This window comes from Coturnix japonica, chromosome 14 (genome assembly GCF_054131305.1).
Source record: "Coturnix japonica strain WE chromosome 14, WE-NBRP24, whole genome shotgun sequence".
NCBI classification, from domain to species: domain Eukaryota; kingdom Metazoa; phylum Chordata; class Aves; order Galliformes; family Phasianidae; genus Coturnix; species Coturnix japonica.
The window spans coordinates 18261258-18280088 of NC_140676.1; the positions used below are offsets into that span (position 1 = coordinate 18261258).

The window sequence follows — 18831 nt, forward strand, 5'->3', positions numbered from 1 at the left end:
TCTCTTGGTTAAGTTATAGAATAAATTATTAGACTAGTCTAAAAATACAATCAGACTTTTCTCTTCAAGGAGCTCTTAAATTGATAATCCCACAATGAAACCTGGAAATAAATGTTTAATGTGACTGATTAACATTTTAGCTCACTTAGGAGCACTCAGTATTCCCTCACCTGAAAGGATTTAATTCCAGACTGCAGACATTTCCTAGAAATGCATCACAGTGCAAAAACAAGTTATGGTATTGACAGAGCACAGCGCTCCCTGGCCTGCCTAAGGTAAATGTGATTACACCACCGCATCAATCCCTTCCAGCCTTCCCATTTTTCACCACAGAAACCATTCAGCAACAACCTATTTTTGCCACTGCTGAATTTAAGAGAAAGATAAAGGCCCATTGTACACCCATGCCAATGGCCTTGATACTCCTGGTAGACATTTAACAAGCAAAGGGCGGCTCTGGAGGGTGCAGAACTACAGTGGCCATGGCAGAGTGGTCTTGGTACATAGCAAAGAGCATCCCCTTCCTATTCATCAGATGGATTTTCAGAGGGGACCCAGATCCATTTGTACCTCCAAGGGAATGCCTGGGAAGATGATAGAAGCCGTAACAGTGCAGTATTCACTGCAGCAAGGAAGCCACCAATGGTGCTCATGAGCCAATGAGCAGACACTTCTTACTGTAACACACCAGCTCGTTCCTCTACCAACCAAAAGGAGAGAAAAAACACCAAAAATAGCCTCCCACAACACATACCATGCTGCCATCCTCTCAGCTATTCCCATATGCGTTTTATCAGTCTTTAAAACAGCACCCAATGTTCAAAGCGTTACATGAAGACTTTGGTGAAGGTTCTAGGGAAGGGAAAACTCTTTTGTGCCAGATTTCCTCCAGCCAATCTTAGAACAGCACTTGGTACTCTTATACTACTCATTCATGGGGTCTCTGATCTCTAGCAGCAACTTCCTTTATGTTCAAGGGTCTCCACTGTCTCCCTGCTACCTTTTTCCTGTCATTCCCATAATAAAAGACACCCTTTTTGCTGGCAAAGAGAACAAAGAAGGAAAGCAAACAATGCTAAAACACCTCTTCGAGATGCATACACCTGGGCCTGCACATACCTGAAATGTTTTGCACAATCACCTCTTTTAGGCAATCCAACTCACTTGCCACTACCATGCCTATTTTTACCCTAGAGGACAGTATCTTTATACTTAGGAGATTTAACTAATAACATTAAAATGACAACTTACCAGTCTCTCATTATCTTCTGAGGTTCTCTGGTAATGAGCGGCTAAAGCAACATAATCCTGCGCCTGCTTGTTACATTCTAAACACTTAAGTCCTTGACGAATTAGTCTCAGTGGGTCCGGGTAAAGAGGCAAGGCTGGCTGTGTGTTAGCAGAAATTCCTACCCCGTTTCCTGAAGCAGCATTGGGTTTACGTGAAGGAGAGGATAAGTGCAAAGTCTGAGGAGTAGAAGATGCTGAAGAGCTCGCAGAAGGTGAAAACATTTGGTCTAAGGAAATTGGTTTCATCACCAGCTGAGAACACTGCATGATAAAGCCTTTGCTCTTGTGATCTCTTGCATGTTTAAGCAAGCTACACTTATTAAAAAAAAGTAGCATAGTTGAACACTGAGTGCACATAACTTCAATATGAACGCTTCGCCTACTATAATGTTGAGTCAGGCTTTTCTCTAAGGCAAATGAATCCCCACATTCCAGGCAACAGTACCCAGAGGCAGGTAAACTAATACTGGTGTCAGGTGGAGGGCTAAGGTTTGGAGTATATATTGGCACCGGATTGGCACTGTGTAGCACTTTGTTGAATGCCTCCACGATGATGGGAGCAGCTTTCTTTACTTGATGCACCAGCGGCACAGACATCTGCGTCACCTGAGGCTGATTTCGCCTCTGTGCAGATGTCTTTGCTGTAACAGAAGCAGCAACACTGTGGGGAACTAAATTGAGATTTGCCAAGTGCACAGCTTTGGGAAGGAGGCTGGAGGAGGTGGTCGCATTGGATGGCTGCACCACGATACCCTGCTGCTGGTGCTGCTTCTTGTTCAGCTGCTGCCCCGCAACACCAACTTTTATGGCACCACCACCGCAGTTTGGCAGCGGAGATAAAGACACAAGAGACGTGTTGTTTGCAGCAAGATCTGCTTTCAAGCCATCTGTGTAAGGGCTCACTATGTTTGTCAGCTGGATAGCTACAGCAGCCCCATTTTTGGTTGAATTCTTGCTTGCCTCACTTTCCATAACTACACTAGTGTCAGGGGAAGGGAAGGATTTGATAAATTCTTCAGCAGACGAAGTTTCCAGAGGTGATTCTTCCAAAGACTTGCCCAACTCATCACTTTCTGGCAAAATTCTAGTTACAGTTCTTTTAATTTCACCAGAGGATGTCTTGATAGTCTTGATCCTAACTTTGGGAATAGCTGGTGGAGAGCTGGCTGCCATGGAAGGAGAGCCCTTCCCACTGCTGTCACTGCACACACTTCGAGGACTCTCAGGCTGTTTGCTGGCCTTCCTCACTACCTCTAAGGGGCTCCGCGGACTCTTTGGTGACTTGGGCATTTTTGGACTTCCCTTCATCCCATCTTTAAAAGGACCGGGATCCTTTATAAGGTTTGGCTGATCGCCTTTGGGAATGCACGCAACCTTTTTGGCCTGAAGAGCTACCAACGCAGCCACGCAGGATGACAACTTTGAGTGAGTTGGCTTTAACCTCTGGCGAGGTGGTACTGATGAAGGCAAGTTCAGCTCAGGCACAGACCCTTTATCATCTCCTAAATTACTGTGAGGGAGCTCTCCAAACACCAAGCCTTCTGCAAGGAAGCTACTGGTATCTACCAAGTCCTTGCCTGACTCCACAAACCTCTCAGTTGCTTTGTCGTGCTCTCTCCTGCCCATTTCCAGCCTGCTCTCTGGCTGGAAGTGGATCTCCATCTTTTGTTCCTTTTTACAATATTGATCAAACATGCTTAATTCAGGCTCTGGTACCTTCCTGAAGTGATCCAATACTGAAGCTCCTGTTGGCATATACATTGAAGGAGGTGGAAAATATGGAGTTTGGGCATGTTTGGGTTTATCACCAATACTATTCTCTTTGAACGTATCCTCTGGCTCAGGGCTGGAAATTGGGCTAAACTGACTAAAAGTTGGCAAAGGCTCTGACTTGGACTGGTCCAGTTTTTCAGAGTAACTTCTTGAGCTATCACCATTAATAAAAGTCGACTCAAACTTCCCATAATTATGCACCAAAGCATGAGCCTCTGATGGCAGATCAGACCCACGAAACCCATTGTGTAGCAGTCCAGTCCCGAGGTGATTCCCCTCCTTTTCTGCCTCAAAGGACTCCTGGCGACTTGTGTTCTTCACAATAACACTCACAACAGGAGCATCAGAAGGGGGCAAGGAGTGGGATAAGGACACGTTCTCATCTATGCAGATTCCTGATGACTTCAGGTGATTCTCGTTCTCCTCCCCAGTTGATGGAATGGTCTCCTTGGCATCAAGGCTAGTAGGATCAGGGATGTCAAAAGCAGCCAAGAGGTCATCAAAGTCTGGGGTTTTCATGTCCCCCATGATGAAAGCTACAATTAAAAGCAAAATACTTTGTCAGGTATATTTCTCTCAAGGACAAACTTTGTAAGGTGCTGATGCAAGTAAGTCAATCATAAAAACCACAAGTACCCAAAACATTAACACATGCAGGGACATCTGCTGCAGACACTTCAGCTTCCATTTCAGCTGCTCCAAGACTGACTGTTTACACACAAAGATACCAGTTCTGTGGGGTCTAGCTTCCTTAGCACAAAGGTATTCAGGGCAAGAAAGCTCGCTAGGGATGGGGAAAATCACATTCTGTCTTCTGCAGGCCCACCAACAGCCGGTACCAATTCAAGCTGCAGCCATCAGGCTATTTTCACCCAATCAAGGGTCTCCCACTAGCTTTAGTTTTGAACTGCTGCCTTGTCCTCACCCTGAAGTTGCAGAGGCAGGTGACAAGTGACAGGAGCTGTTCAAATCCTGTCCTGCAACATAACTTGCCCTCTCCAGAGCTGTTCAAGGCGCTGCAAGCAAAGCAGTGGGAGACAGTAGCACCTCACCAACCCGTGTACATCAAGTCCATGCAGAGGAAATTCTTTCACCCTTATGGCTCTATTCTTTCACCCATACCTTACAGCTCCAAGAACAACTGTCATCATAAACTTCAACAGAAAAGATTCTGTAATGCATTACTGCATTTGGGGTTGTCTTAGGCTTTTTTTGTGGGGGGTGAGGGGAGAAGGGGCAGGGAAGGAAGGGAAAGCAACAGTGACTTCTGATTTCTCAAGAGATTGTTGTATGTGAAGAACTCAGTCCTCCTTTGAGGAAGAAAGCAGGAAGTAAACAGGGGACCCATAAGAAATAAGCCTGAAAGGTGAGATTACTTCCTACCCAGGGCAATTTAAGTAAAACAAGACTACAGCTCAAAGCACTGTAAACCAAGCAGGGGTTACATGAATAAGGAAGCAATCCTTAATTAGGTGATGATGCCACCGGGCAAAACTGCCCACAGACAGAGTAAAAGATTCTATCCAAATCATAACAAGAAATTACATTTGCAGACAGCTCTCATCACAAGTCTTCCAGAAGGGAGTGGAGCTTAAACACTGGCCACAGAGACCTGCGACAACAATAATCAAGCTCTGAGCAGATCCATGATGAAGACTGACAGCAAAGAATCACTTGAACATTACTGTAAGGAATGCTGAATTTGTATGCACACCTAACCAAAATATTGGTGCAATATATAGACTTCCTGAACATTTAATAAGTTATTATTTTAAGACATTTCATTTTAAAACCACGTTTGTATGAGCTGATGTATACAGGGAAGAAAAAAGCCAAGGAGCACCCACGGGCATAGCAACTCCTGCCACACTCACTTGATTTGTGCTGCATCAGCACCACCAAAGCCAGCAGCAAGTGTGGGAGATGGAGGGGTTGGGCAAGAACCCAAAAGAAGGGGAAGAGCTGGGAGCAGAGGTACAGGCAGAAAGCAGGGCCTGGAGAAAAGCAGCTGTTGATACCTTTCCAAAAGGCTGGAAGTCACTGATTTCAAACTTTTTTTTTCTTTTTTTTTTTAAATAAACTCAGTCACAAATAACATTTGTCAAACAGCACTTGGAAACCAAACAAAACGTAATTCTACCGGGCAGGCTGTGAGTGCTGGGAACAATTTCTAGAACAGGAGAAATCACTACAGCACAGAACACGAAGGCATGCTGGTCCTAGAGCATTAGCTCAACCATGCCTACAGACAAGCCTTGGAGGTGTTGCTTAGGTTAATCCACTCCAAAACACTCTACGGAGATTTACTTGGCTTAAGAGTGGCTCGCTGTGGTTTAGCTTAAACTTGTTCTCATTCTTAAATTAAACCACAAATATGAATGTCCATAGAGGGCTCTGCAGCAATTTACAAGTCACACCCTGCAGCAAGGTAGGGCAACTGTGCTTTCAGTTAAGTCCCTGAAACCCAGAAGATTATCCATGTGCTTCCAATCATCAGCAGTTGATAATGAGTTTAGAAACAGCACATGTTATTGCAGTTGGCAAAGAGAATGGATCTGAAACTTCCCTTTCCTTTGGGTGGGAATACGTGTGAGTTGGGCAAGAGCTGGGCATCGCTCAGCTGCTGAGATTTCTGGCACACACATCCCTATGTGAGGAAGACATTTCATTCTGTAACCAGGAACACCCAAGTTTCATATGCTGAAAAAACAAAATCAGCTTGCCAATGACTTTTGACCTTTCCCTTCTCACCCGCACATACCTAACCACATCTCTGGATGAATTAGTATGTTAAAACACAAGACAAAACAAATCTGACGTATCTGCAGCATTACAAAATAAGGTTTTCTTGGAAGAAACTGCATTTTCAGGCTTTGCATGGCATTTTTAAAGCCCATTAAGAGACTACTTTGTCTAAGACTTCTCTTAGATAGAGAACAGAAAAAGTACACTGAAGAAATTCTGCCCAAACCTTCCACAAACTGGCTTGCGTGGAAAGCAGGAAGTGAGGTCTCCTATCCTTACTCCATCCTTCCATTGCTAAAGACTTGCCTTAACAACAAAGCTCAGAAGCCAGCTTTCTCTCTCTATTCGCCTATAAAAGACATGGATGTGCTCCAAGACTCACAAGGCAACGAACGGGACAGATCACTAAAGCAAGCAGTGATGGGGGACTCACAGAAGAAAGTACATATATTTCATGGTGCAACCTCAAAACAGTACATTTCTTCAGGAGGCAGAGAACCTACAGGTCCTCACACCATCACAGAAACCTGCAAACTTGCTCTGGGTGTCATGGCAAAGCCCAATGCCTTCTGCTTCAGCCAAGCTTCAGAGAACAGTTTGGATTGGAGGGAGGACCTCAAAGATCACCTAGTCCTATCCACCCTGCTGTAGGGAGGGTTGCAAATCACTAGATCAAGCACCAGATCAGGATGCCCAACCAACCTGGCCTTGAGCACCTCAGAGGCTGAGGCATCTACAGCCTCTCAGGGCAGCCTGTGCCAAGGCCTCATTGCCCTCTCAGAGAAAAACTTCCCCTGGCATCTTATCTACATCTCCCCTCTATTCCCCCCTGTCCTAACACTACCTACTGTAAAAAGCTGATTTCTCTCCTGCTTATAATCTCCCTATATATACTGGCAGGCCGCACTGAGGTCTCCCTGCAGCCTTCTCTTCTCCAGGCTGAACACCCCCAGCTCCTCAGCCCGTCTCCATACAGAGGTGCTGCAGCCCTCGGAGCATCTCCGTGCCCTCCTCTGGCCCCGCTCCAGCAGCTCCACACCCTTCCTGTGCTGGGACCCCAGGTCTGGGCACAGTGAGGGCAGAGCAGAGGGGGCAGTGTCCTCCCTGCCCGCTGCCAGCCCTCTGTTGGTGCAGCACAGGATGCTGTTGGCTTTCCAGGCCCCAAATGGACACTGCTGCCTCATGTGCGGCTTTTCATCCAAAAGAATCACCAAGTCCTTCCCTGCAGTGCTGCTCTAAAGGAGCTCTCCCAGTCAGTACACAATATAAAAGCTTGACCGCTCCATAAGCCCAGAGTCCCACGTAGTACAGACCTTCTGCTCGCAGTGCTATTCCTGTGGGCTTTGGGAGATCTGCAGCAGCTCCTCTACAGACTTGACACCAGTGTGTAACATACTGCTCGAGGAGGAAGTTCAAGATTGCCACCTAATAGGAGAGCACGAAACTGCAATTACACCAAGGTTGGGCGCCTTAAGAAGAAAGAACGCAATAAATATTTATAGAGCTGCAAGAAAACAGTTAGGTGCAACGGAAGAGCCCTACTGAGGGCTCCCCGGGCCGAGGGAAGGCGGGGATGTCCTGGAGGGGTGTTGGGAGCGCTGGGGATGGAGCAGGCCGGACGCAGAGCGCCAGCTGGCAAAAGGGGAGCGTGGCCGGGCTCGGGCTGTCAGAAGGAGCGCGTCCAGCCGCGGGGCCTCCAGCCGGGCTCCCACCCGCGCAGCACAGCGCTCGCAGAGGCGCTTAACTTTTCTCAGCCCTGCGGAGGAACGCGGCGCTGCGGGGTCACGCGTGGCGCTACACGAAGGCCCGCGCCCAGCCCCGCTCCGCCGCCCGCCCGCTGACAGCCGCCCCACGCGCGGGCCCACCCAACACAAAGGCGCGGCCCCGACCCGCCGCCCCCGCGCTGTCAGCTCGGCCCCGGCCCCGCGGCCGCACGTGGGAGGCCCCGCCGAAGTTCGCTCGCCGGGGGCCGTTCCCCGTCGAGGCCGCCCCGACGAACCGGCGGCGCGGCCCGAAAGTGCCGGCGGGGCGCCGGGCGGAACACGGGGCTCGGGCTGCTGCCGGCGGCGGGGCCGCCCGCCCTGACTGCGGGGCGGCAGCGCGAGACCGTGGCGCCCGCGGGGAAGGCGGAAGGCGAGCAGCGGGAGGCGGGCCGGGGCGCGGCCGGGCGGCACTCACCCACGCAGCGCTTCTCGGCGGGGCCCGCCGCGGCCCCACGCAGGCCTCACCCCGCACCGGGCACCAACGGCCGCAACATGGCGGCGGCGGGCGGGGCGGGAGGCGGGGACGGGGCTCGGCGGCGCCGCCTCTCTCCCCTCAGCGCCGGGAGCCGCCGCCGCTGCCGCTACCCCCGTACGGGCCCGGCGGGGGGAACGGGGCGGGCCGAGCGCGACGGGTCCGCGGGGAGCGACGGGGGTTCCCGAAGCCCGAGCGGGCCGGGCCTGACAAAGTGTCTGCCCGCCGCTCTGCGCGCTCTGCCGGCCCGCGGGCGCTGCTCCCGCGCTGCGTCACCTCAGGCACCGAGGCGCGGCGGATCCCGGGGCGGACGGGACCTGCAAGGCAGCGGCTTGTATCTGTACACTGGAGAAAGGTGGATTGGAAAGGTGGACTCTTATAATTCCTTATTCAGTGAATTAGATTTTTTTCACCCAGAGGGTGGTGACGCACTGGAACAGGTTGCCCAAGGAGGCTGTGGATGCCCCACCCATCCCTGCAGGCATTCAAGGCCAGGCTGGATGTGGCTCTGGGCAGCCTGGGCTGCTGGTTGGTGACCCTGCACACAGCAGGGGGTTGGAGCTGGATGGTCACTGTGGGCCTTTGCAACCCAGGCCGTTCTATGATTCTATGCTATGAAGGTGGGATGGCTGCAGCTGTAGGGCTGTGCTCAGCAGCTCCGTGTCCAGGTGGAGGCTGGTGATGAGTGGTGTCCCCCAGGGGTCTGTGTTGGGACTGGTGATGTTCATTATCATAACTGGCAACACAGATGGTGGCATTGAGTGCACCGTCACCAGGCTGCTGATGGCACTGAGCTGAGTGCTGAGCTGGTACAACAGAAGGGAGGGATGCCAACCAGAGGGACCTGCGTGGGCTCACAGAGTGGGATCAGGTGAACGCAATGAGGTCCAACAAGGCCAAGTGAGGGTGCTGCACTTGGGTTGGGGCAATCCCAGGTTATGAGTACAGATAGGAGAACTCCTTGAGAGCAGCACTGCAAGAAGGACTGGGTGGTTCTGACAACACATCTGGCAGCACTACACCATGACCCAGCTACGAGCATCCCTATCTCCACTTCTTGCCTTGCATCTCTTTAACTTTTTTGTGCAAAAAAACTGTATGCTCAGAAGGCCCACTGCTCATTAGTTCTTAATTCTCTTCCAACTATCATATCCCACAGCACCATTAATATAATTTTATTTATGACTGTTATATTACAGGATATGGACTTCCCATCTTCAAGCTTTCTTCTCACAAATGTAAGTAAGGTGTTAGATTTATTCCCCTGGTTCTCTGTAGGATTGGGGATTGATGGAAGAACTGGAGCCTGATTGCTGTGAGGAGGGACTGTGCCTTCAGCCTGGAAGGGGATCTCATCCATGTCCATAGAGGGAGGTGCAGGGAAGACAGAGCCACGCTCCTGTCAGCTGTAGCAGCACCAGGACCAGAGGTATTGAGCATGAACTGGAGCTCAGGACATGATGGTCCAAGAGGAAGGAAAGGACAAGGGAAGTTGTACAGAAGAAACAATTCCAAAATCACAAGCTGTACCTGTATTTGTAGCACGCCTCTGTGCAAAGCTGTTTGTGAGCTGCAGGCTGTAACTGCTCGGATAGCTGACATTTTTCATGTGGTTATGAAGACCTGCCACAGTCCCGAACACGTTGTGGCTTGCAGGAAAGCCACTGTAATTTGAATGATTGTGCTAATTAAGAAATATAATGCCAATGGGAATTTAGCTTCATCTCAAATGGCCAAGGAGGAACGGCAGCCTTTGAGTGCCTGGCTGGGAGGTAATTCCCCTTCACAAGTCAGTAGAGATGCAAAAAGGCTCAACAGATGCTGCAGGAAGCAGTGCCTGTGGGGCAGCAGCTGGGTGAGGTGCTCCCTGGATGGGAGCTGCTGGACATGGGCAATCTCATGCCCCAGGGAATGATCCTTCCCACAGCAGTGCGAGCCGGTTGGAGAGTGCAGGATGAGGAGGAAGATTTGGGATGGGGTTTTTAGCATTTGGAGGATGTTGACTCATGAATCAAGCAGTCTTCCAACCTAGTTTATTAAATACTTGCAAGCATTGTGCAGCTGTGCCTGAGATCCTTGCTTTCAACTCTTCCTCCTGTGTGGGGCTGTTGGAGCTTGCTTTTTAGCTGGGGGAAATGGGTTCTTCCCAGGTGCTAGTTGTGTCAGTGTGCGTATGCAGGCAGGCGAGCTGGCAAGTATGGTGAGACCCATGTTATTTATGCATAACAAATGTAAGAAAGCCCTGAGTGCTCATGCCCAGGCAACTGTCAGTTCTCACATCAGCAATTAATTTGTTTCTGTCAGAGCTTGGTTGTTACAGAGAATCACCTTGAACTGGTTGCAAAACTTGCATGTTACAAAACTGTAATTAATGTTTCAGAAACTCCGGGGAAGGTTTATTATTGGCAGGATGAGAATGAATCCCCAGACACAAACATTCTTCTAAGATAACAGTGTAGCCGTCGGCGTTATCTACACACACACACACACAAAAAGGGTGTAACTTAAATCCGAGTACTTAATTACACAGATGCCATCTGTATACATTTAAAACCACTTGCACCTCTCTGGCTGTTCCCTGCCTCCAAGGGCATGCCCTCTGCATTGCTCCAAACAGATTGTTCCCCCTTTGGCTTATTGGCACATAAGTCAATGAGCCAATGTGACTCTTCAGCAAAGATCCACCTGTATAACCACTGATCCAACAACAACAGACACGGAAAATTCTGCTCTTGCAACGTTTCCATCCTTGCATCCTTCCGGATGCCCACAACCATCCTTGCATCAGATTGAACAGAACACAGCTCTGTATCCCAGGGAGGTTGGGGATTGCAGTGAGAACCCTAATTTGGTAAAATCCTTCAATTTTAGGGTTAGGGAATAATTATTCTGTGCCCTGCTGTTCTTCTGATTCCTGTTTGCTGGGGCTGGAGATGTGGAGATCTATTGCTGGAATGGCAGCATTCCCCAACCAGCTTTCACTCGAGCAACAGCAAATCCATTTTACTGTGCAATGGGAAGTGGAGAAATGACTTCCAGAGAACCAGTTTTCTTCACCCCAAGATCTGCAGAATCCAGTGCAGCACAGGCATGCTCCAAAACCTGTACAAGCAAGGTCCTTTGCACAGTCTTCCATGCTGACAGCAGTACCCTGATTGCTGAAGCAGGTTCAGGATGACCCCTTTCTACTTGACTTGGCTCCAGGTAGGATCACATCCATGCTCCAGGTTTCACCATGACTGGAAGCAGGCAGCTGGGGTAAGAGGAGCTTCTCAAGGTGTTCATGCTGCTGAAACGTTTCCTGTGCTTGCAGTTCTGGTTGAGGCATCCAGGGGCCATCATAGTTTCTCCATGTTTCCTAGGGATACCCTGGGGATGTGGTCTGCTCTTATCCCTTTGTCCAAAGCCGCCATATGCAATCACACTGTGACCTGGAGAGGTCTGATCCAGACATCATAAACCTCTTTGGGGAAGAAATTAAACTTCAGTACTTCCCTCACTGGCTTTCATGTAGTCCCATATACTGTTGTGTGGGTAAAAATATGTGGGCAAAAATGAATGTTTCCAAAAGCTCCCTCTGCACCCTTGGGTGGGTCCCATCTGGCCCCATGGACCTGTGGCAGCCCAGATGGGAGCAGCAAGTTGCTGTTTCCTCCTGAATTGTGTGGGGGTTGTTCTGCTCCCTATTGCAGCCTCCCAGTTCAGGGGGCTGGGTTTCCTGAGGGTAACTATTCTGACTGTTAAAGATAGAAGAGGGCATTGGGAACCTCTGTCTTTTTCTCATCTTCAGTGATAATACCCCTCACCATGTCCTACAGAGGATGGAGATTTCCTTGGCCCTCTATTGCTGTTAATATATTTGTAAAAACATTATCTATGACGGTGGCCAGATGAAGTCCTTGCTGAGCTTTTGCCTTTTTAATTTTCCCTCTGCATACTCCAGCAACATCCTTGTGCTCCTCCTGAATTATCTGCCCCTTGTCCCATAGTGCTGAGGTGAACCTACTACTTCTGGCATCATGCTTAACATGCTAAAGTGCAAATCTCATACAGAAGCAGGAGGCTGATTATTTGCTGTTTTTGTTTTAGAATCATAGAATTACTCAGGTTGGAAAACACCTCAAAGATCATCAAGTCCAACTGCAGCCTAACCATAGTGCCCTAACTCTAACAACCCACTGCTACATCATATCTCTGAGCACCACATCCAAACAGCTCTTAAACACATCTTAAACATCCAGAGACAGTGACTCAACCACCTCCCTGGGGAGCCCATTCCAGTGCTTAACAACCCTTTCTGTTTCCTAATGTCCAACCTAAACTGACCTTGGTGCAACTTGAGGCCATTTCCCCTCGTTCTGTCACCAGTGAGAAGAGACCAGTCCCACTCTCACTGTAAGCAACTTTCAGGTACTGGAAGAGAGCGATAAGGTCTCCCCTCAGCCTCCTTTTCCCCAGACTAAACAGCCCCAGCTCCCTCAGCCTCTCCTCATAGGGCTGATTCTCCAAGCCCCTCACAGGCCTCATTGCCCTTCTCTGGACCTGCTCCAGTACCTCCATGTCCTTTTTGTACTGAGGTGCCCAAAACTGAACACAGTTCTCGAGGTGAGGCCTCACCAATGCCGAGTACAGGGGCAGGATGACTTCCCTAGTCCTGCTCACCACACCACTCCTGAAACAAGCCAGGATGCCATTGGCCTTCTTGGCCACCTGTGCACACTGCTGGCTCATATTCAGCCCACTGTCCATCAGCACACCGAGGTCCCTTTCTATCAGGCAGCTTTCCAGCCACACCTCTCCAAGCCTGTAGGGTTGCCTGGGATTATTGTGACCAAAATGCAGGACCCAACACTTGGCCCTATTGAAACTCATACCGTTAACCTTGGCCCATCAATCCAGTCTATCCAGGTCCCTCTGTAGTGCCCTTCTTCCCTCTGGCAGATCAACACTCCCTCCCAACTTGGTGTTGTCTGCAATCTTACTGAGGGTGCACTAAATCCCCTCATCAAGACCATCAATAAAGATGTTAAACAGAAGCGGCCCCAGCACTGAGCCCTGGGGGATGCCGCTCATGACTGGCTGCCAACTGGATTCAATTCCATTGACCACAACTCTTTGGGCAGTACCCAGTGGAGTGTACACCCATCCAGACCATGGGCAGCCAGCTTCTCCATGTTATAGGGGACAGTGTCAAAGGTCCCAAACCAACAACAACAAAAAGAAAACCAAAACCAAACAATCGTAGAATTCGCCATGAAGAATTATTATTATCATTTACACCTTAATATTAGGGCCTGTGATAATAACAAAGCACTGTACTAACACAGTCAAAAGTCATCCGAAGATGAAGCTGTCTCCAGCAGACCTCCTTTGACCCCATTACTATGGACATCAAAGTATTTTGTGTTCTCTTTTATCCTGTTAGGCGCTCACCGGGCCATCAGGGTGCTCAGTGATGGGCTGCAGTGCTGTGTTGGGTCACTGAAAGACATTTAAGGAGAGGAAAAACAAATGCCTCTGGCCTTCAAAATAAGATTTTCCAAAGGTTGAACTCACGTTGACTCATGGCAGTGCAGCAGAAAGATGTGCTGCACACTCTTACTGCAGACTACTTGGAAGCAGAAGTGTTTCCTGCAAGAGAATTGTGGACAGGAGCCAAGAACGAATAAGCAGCCTTATTTCATTGCTGGATTAAAGAAAGCTGTCACAGGGTCACAGTTGACAAACTGAGCTGGAGGAATGGAGGGTGAATGCCCTTCCCATTGTCAAATCCCATTTCCCTGTGACAACCCCTCCCAAACTGCACAGAGTTCTTTCTGAGCATGTTGTTGCTAACAACACTTCTACCATCACTGCTACCCACAAAACCCCAAACTTACCAGCAATACCCTATGGCCTAAAGGCAAAGCACAGCAAAAAATGGTCTGGAGCGGACAGTGGTCTTTTTCTCACCTTTTTTTCTGTGTTTCTCTGCAGTGTCCTCCAGAATCACCAAGTCCATCTCTGCAGTTCTGCTTTCAAGGAGTTCTTCTCCTGTCTGTGCTCATACCTGGGATTGCCCCAACCCAAGTGCAGCACCCTCACTTGGCCTTGTTGAACCTCATTAGATTTTCATATACCCACTTTTTGAGACTGTTCACGTCACTCTGGATGGTCTCCCTTCATTTCATTGTGCCAGCTGTTCCACCCAGCTTGGTGTCATCAGCAAACTACTGAGGGTGCACTCAATCCCACCATCTATATCACTGATAAAGATGATGAAGAGCACAGGTCCAAGACAGATGACTGCGAAACCACTCATTACTGACCCCCAGCTGTGTATAGAACCATTGACCACAACCTTCTGGTTATGATCTTCCAGCTAATATTTGGTGGATAAACCAAATATTCTGACCTTCAAATCCATCTCTCTGCAGCTTAGATATAAGGATATGATGAAGGATCATGTCAAAGGCCTTGCACAAGTTCAGGTAGATGACATCAGTTGCCCCCCCTTTGTCCACTGATGCTGTGTCACAGAAGGCCATGAGCTGATGGCGCATGGGCATCCAAAATTTACTGCAGTTTGAACTTAGGGTGGGGTTGCTCCTGGACCATAGTACTCAGTCTATGGCTACATAGACTGCGTTGCTTCTATTTGGGATTTCACTTACCAGGTTGGGTCCATAGTGTCTCCATGGCTTAAGGTGAGGCCAGAATCAAGGTAGTCTGACCAGCTGTGCTGGTGTGATGGGTGACTGCATTGGAACCCCTGAGAACTCTATGGGTCTTAGCAGACTTGGGAGGGAATCTAGAGGTTATGCTATGTCAGCAGTGGACAGGGAAATCATAGAATCATAGAATACCCTGAGTTGGAAGGGACCAGCAAGGATCATGGAGTCTAAAGATGATAGCAAAAAAAGCTGTGTTAGAAATTAAATTTCAGGTTTTCTTGAATTAATGCAATTACCAATGAGACTTTTATGAAAGATGTATAGAAAGTGAAAGGATGAGAGTAACTCAACGGCAGAGAGACTCTGGGGAACAGAGTGATGAATGATATTATCAATTTAGCATGAATTTCAGTAGGCAGGCTGATAGTGCTGAGGGAAGTACAAACTCCTCTCTTGAACCACATCTGCTTGTCCTGTGCCACCTTCAGCTGGGTCCTTACCAGAAATACATTATGCAGATGCCACAGGTGTTGGAAAAAAACCTGTCCCCTGAAGTCCCCAAATGTCACCAAAGCAGTCACCCAAACCAGAGCAGAGCCTGTGAGCCCAGTTCATCCATCTCTGCAGCTATGGCCACAATTACCACGTCATGCTGTGATCAGACTTCTCTGTGTGCCTCCCACACTGTGACATTCTCCAGCATGGGAGGATTTGAATGCTCCCACTGAAACAAGGTGAGGAAACCAAAGCTGCTGTGTAGATCTGCATAACCAATGTGCAGCAGAAATCCCCATCCACAGTCTTCCCAGCACAATTGCTCTTGGTTGCCTTTGACCTCTCAGGCACAATCCTCCAAGGACACCTGCAAAATAACTTTGAAAGAGATAATTACAGCTTTTAGCAGCAGGATTTACAACTCGTTTCTCTGCTGAACCCCAGGGATGCACTCATATATCTGCTCAGGCCCTCTGCTGAATGCCACAGCATCCAACACGTAGCATTCAATTCTCTCCATCCTCTAACTCTGAAAGATGCAGTCCTGGCTGTTCTGATGTGTCCCTCTGCTCTCCAGGAACCACCTCATATTCCCCTCAAATTAGTCTGTTAACAAACTAAGAACCTTTGCTCCCAAAGTATCATTCTCCCCCCTACCAGCTGTACCATGGGAGCTGTAAGATAATTCTTTAGGAAAAGATATGAATTCTCATCCAACTGCTCCAGCAGCCCTTGGGGTATCAGCACAGTGTCTGTCCCCTGCCTCCAATGGTGCAAAAGACACAGAATGATGTGAAGCCTTTGCTGGTGTGGGCAGGGAAGGGTGTCCCTGCTTTGGCCACATTTTTGGTTTTATCTTCCCCTCATTAAAAATGAGCTTCCAGAGGAAGAGCATACAATGGCAGGAGATGGCAGCCAAACTGATTTCTGAGGCAATTCCTGTTGATTCCTTACAGGATTTAGGATGCAGGACCCTCTGGAAGTCCCCATGCCAACTTCCTGCTCAAAGCTCAAAGCCTGATGTTGGAAGGTTAGTGATCCAGCCCTCACAGCAGTACCAGCGCACAGAAATGCATCTATCAGCCCATGCAGGAGTATGGGTTGGAGAGTCTCCAGTGAAAACCCATCATTTCCTGATATTTCTGGAGCTAGAAATTATGGTCATTTATCTTGATGCTCTGCTCTTCTCTGTTACCAGACCCCCAGGTCTCTGCCACATCAGCTCTCCTCCAGCAGAGCTGCCTATGGCAGCGCAGATCCATTTATCTTCTCCAGGAAGTTTCCCCCAAAAGGAGCCCAGGGACCCTGCAGGTGAGCACTGGAAAGATGGAGACACCTCAGATTCCTGGAGATAAAAGCTGCCATTAAAAAGACATAAACAAAGGGCATCGTGAGCATTTTCCCACATCTCTGAACTGGAAAGAAGGCAGAAATAACCTTTACACAATCCCATTAGCATTTCCAGTGAAAACAACAGCATTATAGGAGGGAGAACAATGTATTTTCTTATCATCCAGAAAGGCCAAAGGTATTTATCTGATTTAATATTTTATACTTGATATTAAGCAACAGAAAGGATGTGACAGGCAGGCAGGAGACAGATGTGGTGATGTGGCAGAAACTGCTCTCTGCTTTTCCAGCAGTGTGATGTCCAGGTCAGACCACAGCTGCTCTTCTCTGCAAAGGCAGGCTCCTCCATGCTCACCATGCTACTACTGAGTGCTGTTCCAGTGCCACATCTCTGCAGGAGACAATGCTCCAACCATTGCAGTCCAAAGGGAGGAAATGCCTTCAGCCTGCCTGTGGTCATCTGTCCTCCCCTTGGAGGGCTGATGGGCGCCAGCCCAACTTCAGTGTCCTCCATGGTGGGAAGGAGTGAGACAAAATGGAGACAAGATGCTGTGGATACATGTAGATGAGCAAGAAAAGAGGCAGGAGGCTCAAAATTAGGTGGTGACACCCAGTGGAAAACAAGGCAGCCAGCACGCATGTCAACATTCATTGGTACCCCACTAGCGTGGCATAAAACCCAGAGGAGCAGCAAGTCTGGGCCAGAACACCTTCTCCATGTCTATCTACTGCTCAGTCTCATGGTCATTGTCAGGTTGGGATTGATGGGACTTGTAGCTCTACCTGGCAGGACCCACTTTGCTGAGTATCAGTCTTCCAGCAAAGTCACTGCAGTGGGTGCCAGGTATACTCACGTATGAGATCTACAACTACTTGCGTAAGTACCTCATGTTTTTTATTTCCATTAAAGAATGGAAATTAGGTCATTCTTTGCTGAAACATTCTGGAAAGTCACTGCTGAAATCTCTCACTTGCTTTTTCCATCTGTTTATTTCTACCACTTAATAACACGTCTGTCTCATCAACCATTCTTGACAGCGTGGCAAGAAAATCCAACTTGGTGAAGACAGCTTTATCAAAGAGACATTTGCTCATCATCACTATGTGACACCACATCAGTGCTTCTCACATATACGCAGTCTGGCCTGTAATTTCAAAGAGTGCCTTCCATTTCTTTTAGGAGGTGATATGACCAAGACATTTGAAGTTGTTGATTATTATGCAAAAGGTTATCCAAATTGCGAAGATAAGAAGCAACTTCAAGCATTTCAAGGAGTCTCATTTGTTTGGCGATATGTTCTCCTCAGTGTTACATGATGTCATTGGCCCAATTTCAAGTGATTAGTAACAGCAGCAAAGCAGTCACTGAAATAATCTTTGATAGAAGAGAGAACTCTGCAACCATATGAAGTGGCTATCAGTCATTTTCTTGGCGTTAACAAAGTCTGAGCCTGCCAGCTTCACCACACCACCACTCCTACTCCTATCTTTGCTTCCCAAAGATCTATCCAGGCAGTCAGGAGAAAGGGAGCTTGACAAAGCACAGCTTGACTCTTCTAATCTGAGCAATCTTACGCTTATTGCCTTCATATTGGATGACCTCACTCACTCTTTTTACTTAAACCCACTCTCCTGGCTTCATTACTGAACAGTCTTCTTGGGGAAGCGTGGAACAACTGAATCTGTACAAAAGAAGTTTAAAACCAGTTGAGCTGAAGCTATGTCCTTGTACCAAACCTTGGTATCTGGGCAAACAGATGTAGTAGCTCTTTGAGGGCAAGAGCAAAGCACTGGCAGACCTGAAGAAGCTGCCAACAAAATTCAGCTCCCAGTGTAGGCAAAAATAGGTAGACTGGAAGGATCTTCAGATTGCTGAGGCTGATTGCTATCAGAACTGGTGGCAGGGCTACTGTAGACCGTCCCAGGATGCAGCGAAACTTGGCTTTTGCAATTCAGCTTTGCAAATGGTTGCTGCCTCAGCAGAAACACAAGGTCAATTGAGGTACACAGAAATGTGGTGGAAGAGCTGGGCTTGGGTCTCCTCGAAGATTCAGAAATGCTGCTGAGAGGGACAGGTCCTATTTGGCAGCTGGGAACAGGAAGGAGACCTCCTAAGCCTGGTCCAGCCACCCAAGGGCCCCCTCTTTACACTGTGGATAGTTCACAATGAATGCTGGCATTGTTTTATCTATACATTTCACTGGACATTATTTTAGCCTAGTTAACACCATTTGATCCACCTTCTAAATCCTCACTTCAGTACACAGTCACTTAAAAGAAACAATCCTCA

The 18831-nt window shown here is 48.5% G+C and overlaps 2 protein-coding genes across 11 annotated transcripts in view; one reads left to right on the top strand and one right to left on the bottom strand.

The window, feature by feature from the left end:
- The window catches only part of ZNF592 (zinc finger protein 592), a 31959-nt gene extending 23835 nt beyond the window's left edge, over window positions 1–8124 (bottom strand). For 6 of the 10 annotated variants that reach the window (XR_014934480.1, XR_014934479.1, XM_085516045.1 and 3 more), the window contains exons 1-3: window positions 7987–8117; window positions 7122–7233; window positions 1252–3599 (exon numbers count right to left, since the gene is read on the bottom strand). Coding sequence is in view for 7 of the 10 variants with exons in the window: in XM_085516045.1 (XP_085372171.1) it covers window positions 1252–3591 (2340 nt within the window). In the remaining 3 variants the exon portion in view is untranslated. Of the gene's footprint in view, window positions 1–1251; window positions 3600–7121; window positions 7234–7986 lie in introns of all 10 variants that reach the window. The other 4 variants (XR_014934481.1, XM_085516046.1, XM_085516043.1 and 1 more) reach the window with 1 other exon arrangement.
- On the top strand, window positions 7382–16575 carry LOC116653901 (uncharacterized). Its single transcript, XM_085514915.1, has 4 exons — window positions 7382–7487; window positions 7563–8411; window positions 16148–16221; window positions 16390–16575. The coding sequence occupies exons 1-3, from the start codon at window positions 7382–7384 to the stop codon at window positions 16210–16212; spliced, it is 1020 nt and encodes a 339-aa protein (XP_085371041.1). The 3' UTR covers window positions 16213–16221; window positions 16390–16575.
- Window positions 16576–18831: the final 2256 nt, after the last annotated feature.